Raw genomic sequence first — 16,851 nt, 5'->3', positions numbered from 1 at the left:
CATCAGTCACACACTCTGGCTACGCCCCTACAGTGACGTCACTTTCCTTAAAGGGGAAAGCCACTTGCTCGATTAACATGCAAATAAAGCCTACATTTTGCCAGATACACCCCTATATGTAGAAGTGTTAATGTTTTTAATGTTTACTTTAAACAGTAAATTTTACAAGTATTTCGAGGTAAAAACAAAAAAACAACGTTGTTTTTCCCGGTTCAATCGCGTTGTGCCAGCTAGAACATTACGTGTCTTTACGTCGTTACGTATGCGGAAACGGCCGTGGGAGCGAGCGATTCAGTAAACGGGCTCTGAGGGCAAAACCGCTCACCGTTCCGTGTGTAGATTCGTATTTTTACAGGCTACAGCACGACGGGTGGTGGTGGATGATAGAGGGGGCCAGAGGGGCGAGCACAGTACGATGAACGACACCAAGAAAGACGGGAGAATGGCTGCAGACGGAATCCGGGGACCGGGTGAGCTGCGATTGGCCCCCTCTGTGAACCATAACCAACATGACAGCGGTACCGGCGATGAGCTGGTGAGCTCGGTGACGCTGTACAGGCGAAGGCCCCGACTGCTGCACGGCACTGTGCTCCCGTTTCTGGCTTTTCTCTACCCGGGCTGGCTGTACGTATGGCTTGGAGTGTACGGAGCCTCAGATTATCCAGAGGCAGGCCTCCTGGCGTTAGCTGCTATCGGGATCGCGCACGTCCTCACAGCACTTTCCGGTTATTGGTCTGTGCACGCGCATTGTTGGCTCACTTGTTCAAAGGTAAACATAATTAATAAATATCTTATTAAGCCTGCTGATATCCAAATAGACCCCACTGGTTTGCCCTTCTGTGTTTGTCTATATCAAAGGTCAGAAACATCATGAGCTCAAGTACAGGTACAGGTGTCTGAAACCAGTGGAGCAGAACAGGTTTTCTAGTTATAATCACTGCACTAATTTCATGGACACAAGTGACCAAACTTTCACCGTACATCTCCACATTTCCCTTATAAAGTCGTATTTTAAATCTTCGCTACAACATTTAGTACCTTCATTTAAAGTCTTCAGTATACTTTTGGACATTATTTCCAAATTCACTATGTTCTAAAACGGGGCAGATGTGGACCAAAAAAGGCGTAAAAACCTACGTGACTTTATTAATCCTACCAATGGGAGACTGACTTATTGCTGAAAGTTTATATAGGAACATTTCTTGACTAGGATCGAAGCCTCCACACCAATAACTGGTGGGCGTATTATGTATCTAAACACAAGTGGTCTGTGTACAGAAAAGCAATGAGTATGTGAAATATTTGCATAATCTTATTTGTTTGTTTGTTTGTTTTTTATGTCCAACTAAGTAAAGCAAACCTAATTTGGGCGGGGGGGGGGAAGAAAACCCTGGTGCTCAGCATTTCTGTGTTTACTTAGCAAGTAGCTGCATAAGAATAGTTTCCCCTTCACAAAATCAAAGTTATATTTGCATCAATAACGTAATCAAGCTCAATTTTACAGTCAGACATAAAAGTTAAGTATATTTTTATATTGAGGTCCCAGTATAGCTTAGCAGGTTAAATCTGCCCTGAGGCTACTTACTGTGCTTTCCTGTCTTCTCTTTACTTTCTTAATACAATAAAGACTAAAAGCCCACAAAATATAATGAACAAGTGCATTTTCACATTCTGCCTGAAATGCATGTTTGCTGTACATCAGGGAATGCTTTATTTTAGAGGAACAAAATTCATGAGGCACACGACTATGCCAAAAATAAGTGTGACTGTTGTGTGTGAATTTGTCACCTGTCTTTTTTGACGTCTGCAGGAGCCAGACCCAGTAAAGGCTACGCTGGCAAAGGTCATACCCACCCCCAACAATGGCTCCGCGGAGCTAGTAGCACTACAGAGGGACCAGGTCAGTGCACATAATTTACTCCTGGCATCCTCTGAAATGATGTGGATTTTGTTGTTGATCTGGAACATGCTTCCTGTTGACAAATCCCAAGGTTTTGAAGCAACACTGTCTCCTTTGTCACTTTCTTATGAATGCTGCTTGTGTGTGAACCTTCTGGGAAGGTTTTTGGTTTTACTTTAGGCAAGGAAAATAATTTTAATAGCTTACACTCTGCAGCATTGATAGTCCCATGTATCATGCTTGAGTAGTAACAGAAGTTAAATGGGAAAGTGTTGTCTTGCTGTCTCTGCAGTCTTGACAAAGTGCTCAGTGTTAGGTTCGCTTTCATAGCAGATACACTGGTTTACTGGAGATAAACCATTTTCAGTTTACCCACTGAAAAGGCCACAACTTTGTTGGATCTTTTTCTAAAATATTCCCCTACTTGAGAGTACATATAATTTGCTATTATTAGACATGATGTGAAAATTGTAAGGAGTATCAAGTGCCTTTCAGCCTTTTGTGAATGCTTCAGTATACAATTTCTTATTTTGTCCAACAGGATGAAAACGGGGAAAGAACTCTGTCTTTCGAGTTTCAAAAGATCCGCTACACCTTTGACTACAAAGAAAAGAAATGTTTCCTTCCAATAGCATTTCCCATAAGTAACCCACTGGGATACTTTCAATCCTGGCGTGGCTACCAGGAGGAGACTGAGCTCAAAGCTGCAGAGAAGCGTTATGGCACCAATCGTGCTGAAATGATTGTTCCAGATTTTCTGGAGCTCTTCAAAGAAAGGGCCACAGCTCCCTTTTTTGTTTTCCAGGTATGTGTGGAAGTATTTGACAGGTTTTATATTAAAAAAATATATATAAATATTCTCGCATTCATGTATTGTTACGCACCTTCGTCCATATATCAGGTGTTTTGTGTGGGGCTGTGGTGCCTGGATGAGTACTGGTACTACAGTGTTTTCACGCTGTTCATGCTGGTGGCATTTGAGGCCTCTCTGGTCCAGCAGCAAATGAGAAATATGTCAGAGATTCGGCGCATGGGAAACAAGCCCTACATGATTCAGGTAGGGTTGATGTATTTTATTGTTTTGTATGATATGTTTTGAAAGTATAAAGAAAAAAAAAACATTATTGTCAGTATTGCAGACAAGCCAAAGAAATCAGTGCAAGTATTTAAAGCAGCCCATATTAAATACATGTATTTTTTGACAGGTATATCGCAACAGGAAGTGGAGACATATTTCTAGTGACGAACTTGTCCCTGGAGACATTGTCTCAATTGGTGAGTCTCCAGTCAATGTTTTCATGATTTCTCAACACAAAAATCAACTTAACTATGTTTAGCTGTGGCTAAATGTATATTCTGTACCTAATAGGGCGCTCACCACAGGACAACTTGGTCCCATGTGATGTGTTGCTGCTTAGGGGCCGTTGCATTGTGGATGAGGCCATGCTAACTGGAGAATCTGTGCCCCAGATGAAGGTTAGAAACGTATAGGTGATTACAATGTCTAATTGTTCAAAATGGCATTAGTCTTTGTGTAGCTCAGCTAATTGCTAAAAATATGTGGTGATCAGGAGCCAATTGAGGACTTGGACCCAGAAAGAATCCTGGATCTTCAGACAGATTCTCGCCTCCATGTCATCTCTGGTGGGACTAAAGTAGTTCAGCATAGCCCGCCTTTAAAAGCCAGTGCTGGACTCAAGCGTAAGTCCTAATTCCATTTTCTGTAAATGATTACATGTATTATGTATCTTTTTAAGATGAGGTGCATGCTTTAAAGTCTTCTTCTTTATGTGCAGCGGTAGACAATGGTTGTGTAGCCTACGTACTGAGAACAGGATTCTACACCTCTCAGGTCAGGAATTTGCTTACTGCATTTATATTCTAGTTTTGATAGCAATCTATAGTCTGTGTTATGTCATACCCGAAACTGTATTAAATGTGTGTTGTCAAACTTGCCTCTAGGGTAAACTGTTAAGGACAATTCTCTTTGGTGTGAAGAGAGTGACAGCAAACAACCTGGAGACCTTCATCTTCATTCTCTTCCTTCTTGTGTTTGCCATTGCTGCTGCTGTTTATGTGTGGGTTGAAGGTGAGAGGCCACGAATGAGCTTACTGAGATGTAATTCATAACTAACACGTCATGTGTCTGGAATAAATTGTATCTAAATAATGTACTTGTGCTTTCATCCTGTTAGGGACCAAGGACCTAAGCAGAAACCGATACAAGCTCTTTCTGGAGTGCACGCTTATCCTCACCTCAGTAGTTCCACCAGAACTTCCCATAGAGCTTTCTCTAGCAGTTAACACATCTCTTATCGCCCTAGCTAAACTTTGTAAGTCTGTGTGCATGACTTGTGTTTGTTTGTTGAATATAAGATGTGCACTATAGCCTTAAACTTTCCTAGATATCAGCGCTGAATGTGAAAAGGAAAATGGTCACATTAGTTTGATCAGATATTAAACCAGTTTTACCCTGCCAGCTCCGTAGCACAAAGTCTGTGTCAAGCCTGAATGCACCCACAGTATTTCCATGTGACACGGAGAGTTTCTTGCTATCTGCTACATATGAGAAAGAAAAATGGCAAAACAAAAAGCTGAACAAATTCCTATGATTTTGTTTAGATGGTCAGTTTCAAACATTTAGGCATTTAGATTAGATTTAGATGTAAAATGTGTAAAGACTTGGAAAGGCAGCTTATAAAACAAAACTTGTAACAGCAATGTTTCACTCTTCTTTTTCTACTCCTCAGATGTATTTTGCACAGAGCCTTTCAGGATACCATTTGCTGGGAAAGTGGAGATTTGCTGTTTTGACAAAACAGGAACACTCACCAGTGATAGTCTGGTAGTACGAGGAGTAGCCGGTCTTAGGTAAACACTTCAGCACCGATATTACTGTTTTGCCATAACAGCAAAAATTGTGAAGCACAATGACAAAGCATACTACACTGTACTTTAGGTTGGTTAATGTTTACATACATTTACTTTACGTGGAACTTATTTTTTATGACAGAGAGGGGAAGGAGGTGATGCCTGTATCTGAGATTCCAGTTGAGACACACAGGGTGGTGGCTACCTGTCACTCACTGGTCACTATGGATGATGGACAACTAGTTGGAGATCCACTAGAGAAGGCCATGCTGACTGCTGCTGACTGGACCCTTACAAAAGGTACCAGAAAGTAATCCCTTCAGATTTACAGTGCAGGGAAATGTGTGACAGAACATGTGCAGTATATACTCATGTTTTTGTTAAATAATGTTTCCTTTTCAAATTTTCTCATGTTTGCATTACCATACCCGTTGTGTTGAGCTTGTAGTTTATCTTAAAGCAATGCTTATTTTTAAATACCATTGTACTTTTACAGCAAATGTTAGTATTTGGGTACATCTGTCTTTTACACAATGCTAACTTTTGTCTCTTTGACCAGATGAAAAGGTATTTCCACGAGGCATTAAAACCCAGGGACTTAAGATCCACCAGCGTTTCCATTTTGCCAGCGCTCTAAAGAGGATGTCTGTCCTGGCCTCCTACGAGAAACTTGGCTCCACTGAACTCTGCTACATATCAACTGTTAAGGGCGCTCCAGAGACACTCAGAGGAATGGTATAGGCTGACATCCTGAAAATGTCATGTCATGTCTTGTAGCATAATCAAGTATATCCTAACATGTCTGTCATTGTAGTTTGCAGAATGTCCTGCAAGTTATGACCAAGTGCACAAGGAAATGTCACGGGAGGGAGCTAGAGTGCTGGCCTTGGGCTACAAAGAGATGGGACACCTTAGTCATCAGCAGGTTCTTGTTTCATTTTACTCAGAATGTCTTATCTGAAAATAAATTTGTTTGAAACTGACCTGATTGTTTCTGGGTGATCACAAAGGTTCGGGAGATGAGTCGCGATGCTCTGGAGTGTGACCTTCATTTTGCTGGGTTCATGGTCGTGTCTTGTCCACTTAAGAATGACAGCAAAGCTGTCATCAGAGAGATCCAAGAAGCGTCTCATCATGTAAATAAGCAGATGTTGCAAAATTACACAAATGTACTGAGTAATGTTTTAAGATGCTTAATACATCTGTCTTCTTTCAGGTTGTCATGATCACAGGTGATAACCCTTTAACGGCATGTCATGTAGCAAGAGAACTCCACTTCATCCAGAAAGAACACACCCTTATATTACAGCCAAGCTCTAATCAAGGTAAGAGGAGTATCGCATTATAGAACTACGTGTGTTACTCAAATAACGGCCTAGGTGTTTAGATCAAGAACAAGACATGTTATGTATTAAAATTATGGTTTTTTTCCAGGTACATGGCAGTGGGAATCCATTGATGGCACCGTGTGTGCACCACTGCCCCCGCCATCCATTTCTTCATTTGTGCGCGAGTTTGATTTATGTGTAACAGGGGAAGGGCTGACCAGATTGAGCTGTGATCCCCGGCTACTCCACACCCTGTTGCCTCACATTCAAGTGTTTGCTCGTGTCAGTCCAAAACAGAAGGTAGGGCCCTAAGCACCATTGGATCCCTTAATAGTGTTATGATTCATACTTTTGAAACATTTCAAAAGATCAACTCATAGAAATTTATCCCTGGGTTACATTTAGTGTGCCACTATATGCAGCCATGGGGAAAGTAGCTTAACAGGTTTTAAAAAAGGGGTGGGAAAAAAAAAACCTCAGTGGAGTGTGGCAATCATTTGTTGTTTATGTCAAGCACTAGTTATCAATTTGTCTTAATTGTTTCTTAATAGTAATAAGAATGTTACAGTGGGACCTATCACAGAGTACAGACAGGTAGTAGTTTCAGAAGTCTGTAGTGCATTCAAAACAGAGGCATTTTACTGGAAGATACTACCTGTAAAAAACAGGTAGTATCTGGAACACATTTGGTTAGACTTCTCTGGGGTTTGTTGACATGCATTTTAGGAAATACTGGCAGTGTTTGTAACAATACTTTACTCATCCATTGTGTTTCAGGAATTTGTGATCACCAGTCTGAAGGGGCTAGGTTATGTGACACTGATGTGCGGTGATGGTACAAATGATGTGGGAGCTCTGAAACATGCTCACATAGGTAAGATTTATCAGCTATAATTGAGTTAGCATTTATGACACCAGCAGATTGCAATGGTTACTTTTTTTCCTCCTCCCTCAGGTGTTGCACTATTAGCCAATGCCCCTGAGCGCATGCCTGAAAAAAAGAAACGTGGAAGAGAAAAGGAGTCATCCACATCAGAAACCAGACCTTTACCGCCTGTCACTTCAGGAGGCAAACTGAGCTCAAGGGCCGCCAGACAACGGGTGATGGCCCAGAGAGAAGAGCAGCTTGCAGCACAAAAAGTGTGTAACTGTAATTTGCTTAAACTCCAATGACTCTTCTTGAAACCAATTTATATTCATTAGTCTACTGAATGTAGCACGCTAGTCTGTCCTGCTAGTCTATTCTGCTCTGTAATTACCTAGCTATCTAGGGGTAATTTAAAAAAATGTTATTCCTAGAAAAAGTCATTAACTTGGTTTTTACTTGAGTAATAAGAGTTGTAGTACACTGGTGTTAATATCAGGGTTTTTCTGGAACAGGAGAGGATCAATCAAGTCCTGCGTGAACTTGAAGAGGATCAGGTACAAGTAGTGAAGCTAGGTGATGCCTCCATTGCTGCTCCCTTCACCTCAAAACTCTCTTCCATACAGTGCAGTAAGTTACACAACCTTTTGATTTTATCTCTTTTCATAATCTACACCGATCAAACCATAATGATGCTTCCCATTTCTAAAACTTGTTATTTTGTGTTTGCCCCCAGTCTGCCATGTAATAAAGCAAGGCCGTTGCACTCTGGTAACAACACTCCAGATGTTCAAGATCCTTGCTCTCAATGCTCTAGTGCTAGCCTACAGTCAGTCTGTCCTCTACCTCGAGGGAGTGAAGTTCAGTGATTTCCAAGCAACTCTGCAAGGTCTCCTTTTGGCTGGATGCTTCCTTTTCATCTCTAGGTCAAAGGTGAGAATATTTACCTAAAGTTTTTCTTCTACCATGACATCTGTTCACCGTTTTCAATTACAGTCAAACTAAGAACCTCTTTTCCTCTTTGTCTAGCCACTGAAAACACTGTCTCGAGAGCGGCCCTTACCAAACATCTTCAATCTATATACAGTTTTGACTGTGCTCCTGCAGTTTGCTGTTCACTTCTGCAGTCTTGTTTACCTTTACAAAGAGGCACAAAGTAGAAGTCCGCCCAGGTAAATCAAATTTGGACAGAAAGGGACAACAGGACAAAAAATTAATGAACAAATAAATAAATAAAATAACTTCTGCTTTTATGGTTAATTGTTTACATTGTTAGTTTTGTTCAGATATGGTTTGAACTTTCATTCTTTCACAGATAAATTCCAGATGTAATGGACTAGATTAGAGATGTTTTTTCTCTCTCCAAAATCAGCCAAGACTGAGTGTCCTATCAGTAGTCAGCAGCAGTTTATGTAAATAAAATAATTTGAAGTTGATTTAAAAAAAAAAATATGAATGGCATTTCAACATCAAATATTCATTAAGTACTAACATTTTCTTAGGCTCTTCAGATATTGAAGTTTTTTACTTAAACTGGGAAAATCATTCGAGTTACTTTACTTTTTGCTTTCCTATCTGCATGTTATACAACTGGATATAAAATGTTTTTAATTTGTCTTTAAATGTCTTATTGCATAGGTCTCCTAAAGAGCTTCCAAATTTTAGTAACTTGTTGCTTTATATGTGTTCTTTGTACAATTCCAAAGACAAAAAATGTGCTTGCTGTAAGGGCCACAGGCCTCTTAAATGACTTGACTGAGGATCTCTTTTGCCTTTTAAATGCAAAGGCAAAAGAAGAATTAAACCAGGAATTTACCATCCTGGTTTAACCTGCTTCTAATTTGTTTCTAATTTTTACCTGATTACATTACCTAATTTATTTAATGTTATAGTTTTGTATAGTTGTTTAATTTTTTAGATTTTAATTGTGTCCTCTCATTTGCAGAGCGGAGCAGTTTGTAGATCTGTATAAAGAGTTTGAACCAAGTCTAATTAACAGCACCGTGTACATCATGTCAATGGCCATGCAGATGGCCACCTTTGCCATTAACTACAAGGTATTTATCCTTAGTATTAATATTTGTTATTGCTGCATCTTTAAAGCGTTTATATAGAAGACTCAAAGCATTTGTCTTTGTGCGTGTTAGGGTCACCCCTTCATGGAGTCTCTTAGCGAGAATCGACCTCTACTGTGGAGTATCGCTTTGTCAGGTTTAGCAATTGTCGGACTTCTTACTGGATCCTCACCAGAATTCAATGAACAGTTTGCTCTTGTAGATATTCCAACTGAGGTGAGCTGACATTGTTTTACTATGCATTGTTTTGTTTTAATATCCTCATAATAATCATATACCTCCTGATTAACCTGTCTTCTTCTTCTTGCAGTTCAAATTCATCATTGCCCAGGTTCTGGTGGTGGACTTTGTTGCTGCTCTGCTGGTGGACCGTGTCTTGCAGTTTCTGCTGGGCAAAGGAACTCTCAGGCTGCCTTCTTAAACTTGGTGCCAACAGCAACCACTGCCTTTACCAACCAAACTGTAAAGGGAGAGATGATGTTGGAAGAGGAAGAGAATGAAAAGCTGTTGTGAAAAATACGGGACAGCTGAGACAGTCATGGCGTACAATACTGCACACTGTGTATCGCTTCCTATGTCCTGCTCTGCCCTCCTCCTTAACCATCTGTGTTTCTGTATTTTCATCAAGTCTATGTTTGAATTGTTTTCATTCTTTTCCTCATGACTCATTTTTTTCCACATTTCTCTCTTTCCTTATCTGTTGCTCACCACTGTTACAAAACGCCATGAAGACAGCAGTATTGAGTGGAGTGTGAGATTGTGCCAGCCAGAGTGAAACACACAGGCACAAAAAGGGGCATTCTCCAAGAGAATTGGGAAAGTGTTTTGGATTTTTTTGATTCCCCTCCTTGATTTTGTAAAAAGTGGAAACATCTTTAACAGACTTATAAAGACTTAATACAAATTATGAAGTCTGCCACGTGTTTTGTCAAGGCTGACCATGTCCAACTGGTCATGAAAAACCCTGTTCCTTAAGATAGGTAAGTAAAACGTGGTCAGGGACTTGTAGTACAATGTAAATGTACAAAGAAGGTTATTATTGAAAGCGTTTATCTCATGGGACTTGTGACACTGGCCAAAACAAATGTGCCATTTCACCTAGCTTCAGGTTATCAGAGATGCCTGAGAGCTCATGAACTCTTTGTTTACTTGCTGACTGATCTAACAAACATGTCGGTCATAGAAGCACACCATATATAATCTTTGAGCAAAGTAAAGCATCTTAAACAAACCACCATTCTCAAAAAGATTAAGGAGAATTTGGATTTCAGTGTGGATCAAGAAGTGTACCAATTACTCAATTACTTTCCCCTTTACTGGGCCATAAAATCTAAAATGTGCTTATATACTCAGACAGTGTCAAGAATAGACAATGGGAAAGGTTTCAGTAATTTTCTGAGAAGTTGGCTTTAGCTTTTCATTAGCTGCCAGGGCTAATTTTCTGCTTTACTAATGAAAAGACAGATGGAGTGACAGATTTAAACACAGTTAGTGGTAATTTTCCTCATTGTCAAAGTTTCACAGTTAACACGTAAGTCCTAAATAACTGTATTTGTGTTTCTTAAACTTGCTGATCGGGGGAACATTTTAGCCCTTTGAAATGTAACAAATAGTTCCACTATTTTTTGAAAAGGTCATTTAAAAAAAGTGAAAAAAATCTTTTGAAATGGTTGAACTTGATTATCACTTGAATTTTTAACATTTCACACTGTTTTGTATATGGATGATGCATACAATTTTATATATTTTTGATAGATATGTACACTTGACATGAAGGTGACTTGGCAGCTATGAACACATTCCAACCAGGGGCCAGTGAACCTTAAACTCTGCTGTAAACAAAGGAAGAGAAAAAAAATGCTTTCACTGCAACTCTCTAATTTTGACACTATGATAGAGATAGAGATCGATTTTTAGAAAGATTACTAGGATGTGAATATACAGATTTGAATGACCAGTAGGGGAATGCTGGATCCATTATGGTAAAAATTAATTGCAATGAAAAGAGTAAGCACGGAAACTGAAACCTTAACAGGAAAATCTAAAAGTGACATGCAATGTATCATCATAGGTTAGTGGTCTGCTAAAAAGCTCGGGTAAGTGTTTGTGCTTGATTGGACAAAGGGAGCACATGAATGACAAGATCTGTGCAAGTGAGGTGGTTGCAATATTAATCACTTATACTCCAATTTAAGTAGGTGGCTTCTGACATAGAGGAGAATTTTTGGCATAAATGTCCCAGCAAGAGCTGATTGTTATCCATAGTTATTACTTAACAAAATGAAATGTACTACAGAGTGCTTTTGACAAATAACAAGGGTTTAACTTAAAACTAAAATTGCCAGCAGTCAGGAAATACCATAAAGGCCTAAAATTCAGAGGTCACAAAACACCAGAAAATCATCAGATAATCCAAAAGAAATTCAACCAGGTTTTACAAAAAAGACCAGGTATGGAGCTGATCATTTACATTGGGCAACCCCAGTAGGTTGAGCTTGATCCAAGGAAGGGTCAGAACTTGTATCCTGAATTTCTACATGTCATTACATTATAGGCATATTGTGGAGCCACATATTTTACTTCACTGTGATATTCAATATGTAAAATAAAAAAGAAAGAAAAAGTGACACATCTCTTCGGGAATATGCAAACTACATGTCCTGTGTCTTGTGTTCTACACACAGCCTTTGCACATCCCGTGCACCACACGGCTCCTAATAACCTTACAAAGTTAAACACTTTTCCCGAAAACCATCATATCTCTATTCAAAAGTCAATGTCTGTAACTACACTGAAAATAAAGGTGGACTGCTTTGTCACCTATGTTTAAATGCTTCGAGGGCATTTGCTATGTTGGCCGCGATCTCGTTTGTATATGTTAATGCCAAACTACATTTCCCATGCTGCTTAGTTCCCTGGAGGGGTGTGGTCTTTTGGGCGCGCTGGGTGAACAACTATTTGAAAGAAAAATGGCGGAAAAGGATTTGGAAGTTGGTCAAGACGGGTACGTATCTTGCTTTATAAAGGCAAACGCAAGCAGTTTATTATTAACAGGAGTTGATGAATTAAGTATTTTTTCTTAAAGGCTTATGGCTGACAGAGGTTTGTTGAACGAAAATCACTGTAGTTTGCCGTTGCTTAGCAAAGTAAAGTTTTCAGCGATACGTAATAGTATTTTTTTTTTTTATCCAAATGTATATTATTAATATTTTTGCATATGTGTCGTTGTCTTTTAAATTCGCAAAATATTCTTACAGTTGCGGAAGTGTCGCCTTAGCTGACAGCCAGAGTGAGGTAAGGCATTTTAACTTACATTTAAGCTAACAACGTCACTCGTGCTAAATATAATGTTTTGCAACCTATGTTTACCAAGGCCAACCCAGGGAAACAGTCTTCGAAAAGATGCTCTCCCACAAGTCCCGGTACATCTCCCCCACCCAAGTCTCCCCGTACCGACATGATATCACCCACAACAGAGACGCCAGATGAAGACGTCCAAGAGGTTCAGCCAGAAAATAGTGATGAGCATACAGGTTCCTCTGTGAGCCCCACTGCACACAGGAAATCCTGGAGGAGGTCTACTATAAGCCGAAGATCTCTCCCTGCCCTTCCCAATCCATATCAGGGTGAGATGTGAGGCTTTATGCCCATTGTAAAGTATGGTCATGGAGTGTTTTTTTTTTTCTTCTTCTTCCTCTTCATTTTTTCCCCCCTGCAATATAAACATTTATCTATGTGTTTACGACAGCTTTGTGCGGAAACATAAGTACATCCTTATCACACCATGAGAGGATCGTGAAATTAATGGAGGCTTCGATGAAGGTATGATCTTAAGAACATTAGCTATAACAAACTGAAAATTTAAATAACTAGGGGCAATGTTATACTGTTCATCTCACTGCAAAAGCTTGTGTGTGTGGTTTTAAACGTACCGCACATTTAGAAAATTGACTGAATAAATGGAGAAATAAACCCATTTGTGTAAAATCATTCAGCTACAATCACAGTTAACTGGAAAGATCTTGGTTGCATTACTTTAGTGGAGCACATGTAGTAAATTGCCAAGATTCCTCAAAGTTATCCACCTAATCATCTGTTTTATCCCTAGTTGGCAATAGGAAGAACTCAAAATCAGCTTCAGTCAGTGCCAAATGCCTCATTGGAGACTTTTCAAAAACAAGGTTGGTGTTCATTTGATATACATTGGATTTGAGGCTCTTTATTGTATGATACAGAAATATTCTGTTTATTTTCCTGGCCTTTCTTTGCATAGTTGAGCACATCCAGAATGAGTGGGGTTGCCTGGCCGATAGCATACATAATGAAACACATCAACAACCTTCTAGTGCAGCCAGGTATTGTAGTTGTAATTTATGTATCCAGTAATTCACATGGATTATAATTTTTTTCTTTCTTCCAGACTTACTGATTATTTTCTAATGTTTTTTTTGTTTTTGTCTCTGTTTGCTTTTAGATCTAGTAACCCCGCAGTGCAAAAAGCCATGGAAAAATACCAAAGAGCCATTAACAGGCATGTTGTTCTTATTAACTTAATGCCCTTATATCCATTTAAAGAAATTACCAGTCAGCCACATGGTATTCATTAAAGCAACATAAATTTTTTTCAACTAACTCTTGTGTTTTAGGATTCAGGCTGAAAGCGAATCTTGGGAGACACTGCTGAACAAACACAGAAACAAAGCAAAGGAACTGGAAATGTGAATATATTTGTTCTTATTGAAGAATTACTATATCACTGACTCCATTAATGTGCCATTATTGTCTTCTCAAAACTTTCTTGGTAATCTGCTCCTTTATTCATTTCAGGAAGGTGGAGAATGGCCAGGAGACGGGTGTATCGCTAGAGTCTACATCAGTGGCTCAGTCCTCACAGCACCTTTTCATACAGAGTAAACCTGACTACCAGGCTGTCCTGTGTAAACAACAACCCCTACTTCACACCATGTCCATGATTGTATGTTGGATTTTTTTTTTTAGCATCGTCCCTAGAAAACTTGAAAGCAATGTGAGCTACACATCCTTGATTAACCAGAGTACATGTGCTAGCTTTTGGGCACTTAACATCTAAGTTACAAACTTTAACTCTTATTGCTGCTTATATTTTAGTGTGATTATTAACTGTTTGTGACTTATCCCTGGCATAATTTTAAGAGCATATAAGTGAACAGTCAAATAGGAAGAGGATCAAATCAAATAAAAAACCCTTAACTTCAGAACTATATTCATCTGTTTTGCAAATGCTATGCAATGAGGTTTTTTTTTTTTTTTCCTCCTCCTTCTTTTTTGCCTGTAGATGGACACACAATGTAAGATGGTTAGAGAGCTTCTGTCTATCAAAACACACTCTCAGTTATTGGTGAAAGAAACTAGTGGCCGGCTGGGTAATAGTTTTTTCATTATTTTTTTAGCATGCAACTGTTTAGGCATATTCAACAAGGGTTTAATGAACTGACTGACCAATATGATTTCTTTTTCTACCAGCGGCAAAGGCTGGATTTCAGGATCTTTCATCTGACGTGCTCAGGAATCTTATGACAGCACCTTTATCCTCTGCAACTTCATAAGGAAGGAAATCATTAGCAGTCTGGCTTCTGGTGGACCATGGCTTTGTTTGGCTTATATATTATGCTTGTATGTGTCTCTGTTAATTTGACCAGTATGTGATTTTCTTGATTTGATGTGTTGTTTCATGACAAAGTCAACTCGAATGTTTTCCAAGTCAAATACGGCTGTTTCAGTCAGAAGTAGAAATGGTGATGGGCGTTGTTCAGGTAATGCTTGTGCTTGACCAGCAGATGGCAGTAGCTGGCTATATAAAGTTGTGATAAGCTTGGTAAATCGCCAGCGCGGTTTTTTCCGTCAAGGTTTAATTAAGTACGTTCTCACCTGTAAAATCCGGTGACTGCTAAGACTGGCAGATAATAAAAAGTTGTTTGTGAAAGATTGTCACGATCCTGCAAAATAAAGGTTACTGCTTGTTCATCAATTTAAAAAAAACTGCAAGAAATTCCCACATCCAGGAGCTGATGACCTGTCTGAGGTGATTTGTATCAAAGTCAAAAACTAATATTGTATTTATTGAGTGAAAAGTAATGGCGTGCATTTGATGTGACAGCTTTTGAAGTGGTTTGACTATTACTATACTATACTGTAATTATTCTCACCAATGATAACCGAAAGAATTTGGTAAGTACACATGGTCAGTATAGTATAAATGATGTCAGTAAACTATGCAGAAATGAAATACATTAGCAGCTTGAATTGACTTGTACTACTGGAAAACCGCAAGCGATTGAATACAGGTGGATTTTCATTTGGGATTATTCAGGGTTCATATGCTCATCCTCAGTCACATTTGCTCTCCTTTCGGTGCCGCATCTATTTCACTTCATCAGTGTCCCCTGACCATTCAGGAGGAGGCCCCTCCCCCACAGTGACTCACCCCCATCTCTTGCGTTTGGCTTGGTCACTGATGCAGAACGAAGCTTTGACATTGTACCAGTCAGTCAAAGCTTTGTTCGCTGTCTCTCCAATGTCTTGGACTCATTTACTCATTAATGTTCATGCTTAATTTGCTTCTCTGATGACTACAGCAAGAAATCCCCCCGCCCCCCTTTTGCCAGCATTAAATAAGAGTAAATTACTTCCTCTGCTTTGCAGTTGTGATCTCAAACATGGAGTATGGTGAATTTTCCATCTAAATGTATTCAGGAGAGTGATGCTTGTCCCTGTGCTCTCTAGCATAGGAACAAGCAAAGAGAAGACAAGTGGGGTTGTGACCGTGAGAGCTGTGAGTAAGGGAGGACGGTGCACAGCAGGAGAGATCGATTCTTATTTAGATGAAAATGAGGCTTGATGCTTGTGGGGTGAGAGGAGGGCAGCTTTAGCATCCAAATGAATAGAAGTTTCACAGAAATGATTCTTAAATGAATCACCAACAATAAAACAACCAAAGTTTACAGAGCCAATGACAGCCTTTTTACTGTCCAGGGAGGTCTCTTGACAGTGACGGAAAATGACTTTAGGGGCCAGTTACTTAAAATTGTATGATACACTGCTGCTTTAAAAAAAAAAAACCCAAACAAACAAAAGAAACTTCAATAACTGGCATGTTAGAAGCGTTTGATTTTGGTGCAATGTCTATTTAAATAATAGGTATTTTAGAGTGTCTTCTTCTACAGGTTTCCTTCTTGTTATTAGACTATTATTAGACTATTATTAGAAGCGACAAAAAAAGTTAATTGACCCATTTTATATTTGTTATGTAGTTTAAACCCAAATGTTTATATGGTTAGAGGTGTGGTTGTATCAAAAACAAAAAGACAACTTTGTAAGAACTGCACTGTGTACAGCCACTGTGTATAACACCTGAACCATGACTTGTACCGCGTGCACATGCAAAGACCAATTACTGTGTAGGTTTACGGTATATTCTGTTCTTGTTGTCTCTAACTTTAGATTGATTAGCTACAGATTGTAGTAGATGGATGGTTGGAGAGTCAGCATAAACCACTGCCAGTTTGCTCTATACTCCCTCATGTACACCCATCATCTCTTCTCAGTATAGCAAGGCTGGGTGCAACTCTCCTCCACATCCATTCAGTCAGCCATTCGTCTTGGAAAGCTGTCTCTCTGATCTGAGTGATAAACTACAGCAGAATTGCCAAGTTTGCAAAAAACAAGGACACTTGTTTTCAATCTGCTGTCAACATTTTCATACTGAAAACTGATGGGTTGTTTCATTCATAGGGGGTTCGGGACAGGCGATATTTTAAGCCTGGGCTGTTCTGC

The 16,851-nt window shown here is 39.4% G+C and overlaps 2 protein-coding genes across 3 annotated transcripts; both read left to right on the top strand.

Moving 5' to 3' along the window:
• The first annotated feature begins 237 nt into the window (after positions 1-237).
• On the top strand, positions 238-9,946 carry atp13a1 (ATPase 13A1). The gene is made up of 25 exons (XM_084925688.1): positions 238-769; positions 1,811-1,900; positions 2,442-2,705; positions 2,802-2,957; positions 3,106-3,175; positions 3,270-3,376; positions 3,472-3,601; positions 3,697-3,752; positions 3,863-3,989; positions 4,096-4,233; positions 4,651-4,771; positions 4,914-5,071; positions 5,331-5,506; positions 5,586-5,696; positions 5,782-5,907; positions 5,988-6,096; positions 6,206-6,399; positions 6,877-6,973; positions 7,055-7,239; positions 7,480-7,594; positions 7,701-7,897; positions 7,994-8,136; positions 8,910-9,021; positions 9,112-9,255; positions 9,350-9,946. Exons 1-25 carry the CDS (start codon positions 416-418, stop codon positions 9,458-9,460), a joined length of 3,591 nt encoding a protein of 1,196 aa, XP_084781814.1. The 5' UTR covers positions 238-415; the 3' UTR covers positions 9,461-9,946.
• Positions 9,947-11,872: 1,926 nt separating this feature from the next.
• On the top strand, positions 11,873-16,093 carry dsn1 (DSN1 component of MIS12 kinetochore complex). 2 transcript variants are annotated; one of them, XM_084925703.1, is made up of 11 exons: positions 11,877-12,043; positions 12,297-12,333; positions 12,413-12,665; positions 12,788-12,861; positions 13,148-13,220; positions 13,313-13,394; positions 13,514-13,570; positions 13,686-13,757; positions 13,867-14,014; positions 14,354-14,441; positions 14,542-16,090. In XM_084925703.1, the coding sequence occupies exons 1-11, from the start codon at positions 11,940-11,942 to the stop codon at positions 14,622-14,624; spliced, it is 1,071 nt and encodes a 356-aa protein (XP_084781829.1). In that variant the 5' UTR covers positions 11,877-11,939; the 3' UTR covers positions 14,625-16,090. The 2 variants fall into 2 exon arrangements, with proteins under 2 accessions (XP_084781830.1, XP_084781829.1); XM_084925704.1 differs by lacking the exon at positions 14,354-14,441 and having other exon boundaries at positions 11,873-12,043; positions 14,542-16,093.
• The last annotated feature ends 758 nt before the right edge of the window (positions 16,094-16,851 follow it).

Source organism: Perissodus microlepis, chromosome 4, assembly GCF_051167445.1.
Source record: "Perissodus microlepis isolate ML-2025 ecotype Zambia chromosome 4, ASM5116744v1, whole genome shotgun sequence".
Lineage (NCBI taxonomy): Eukaryota > Metazoa > Chordata > Actinopteri > Cichliformes > Cichlidae > Perissodus > Perissodus microlepis.
Note: the sequence above shows the minus strand (reverse complement) of the source record. Positions and strands in the feature narration are given on the sequence as shown.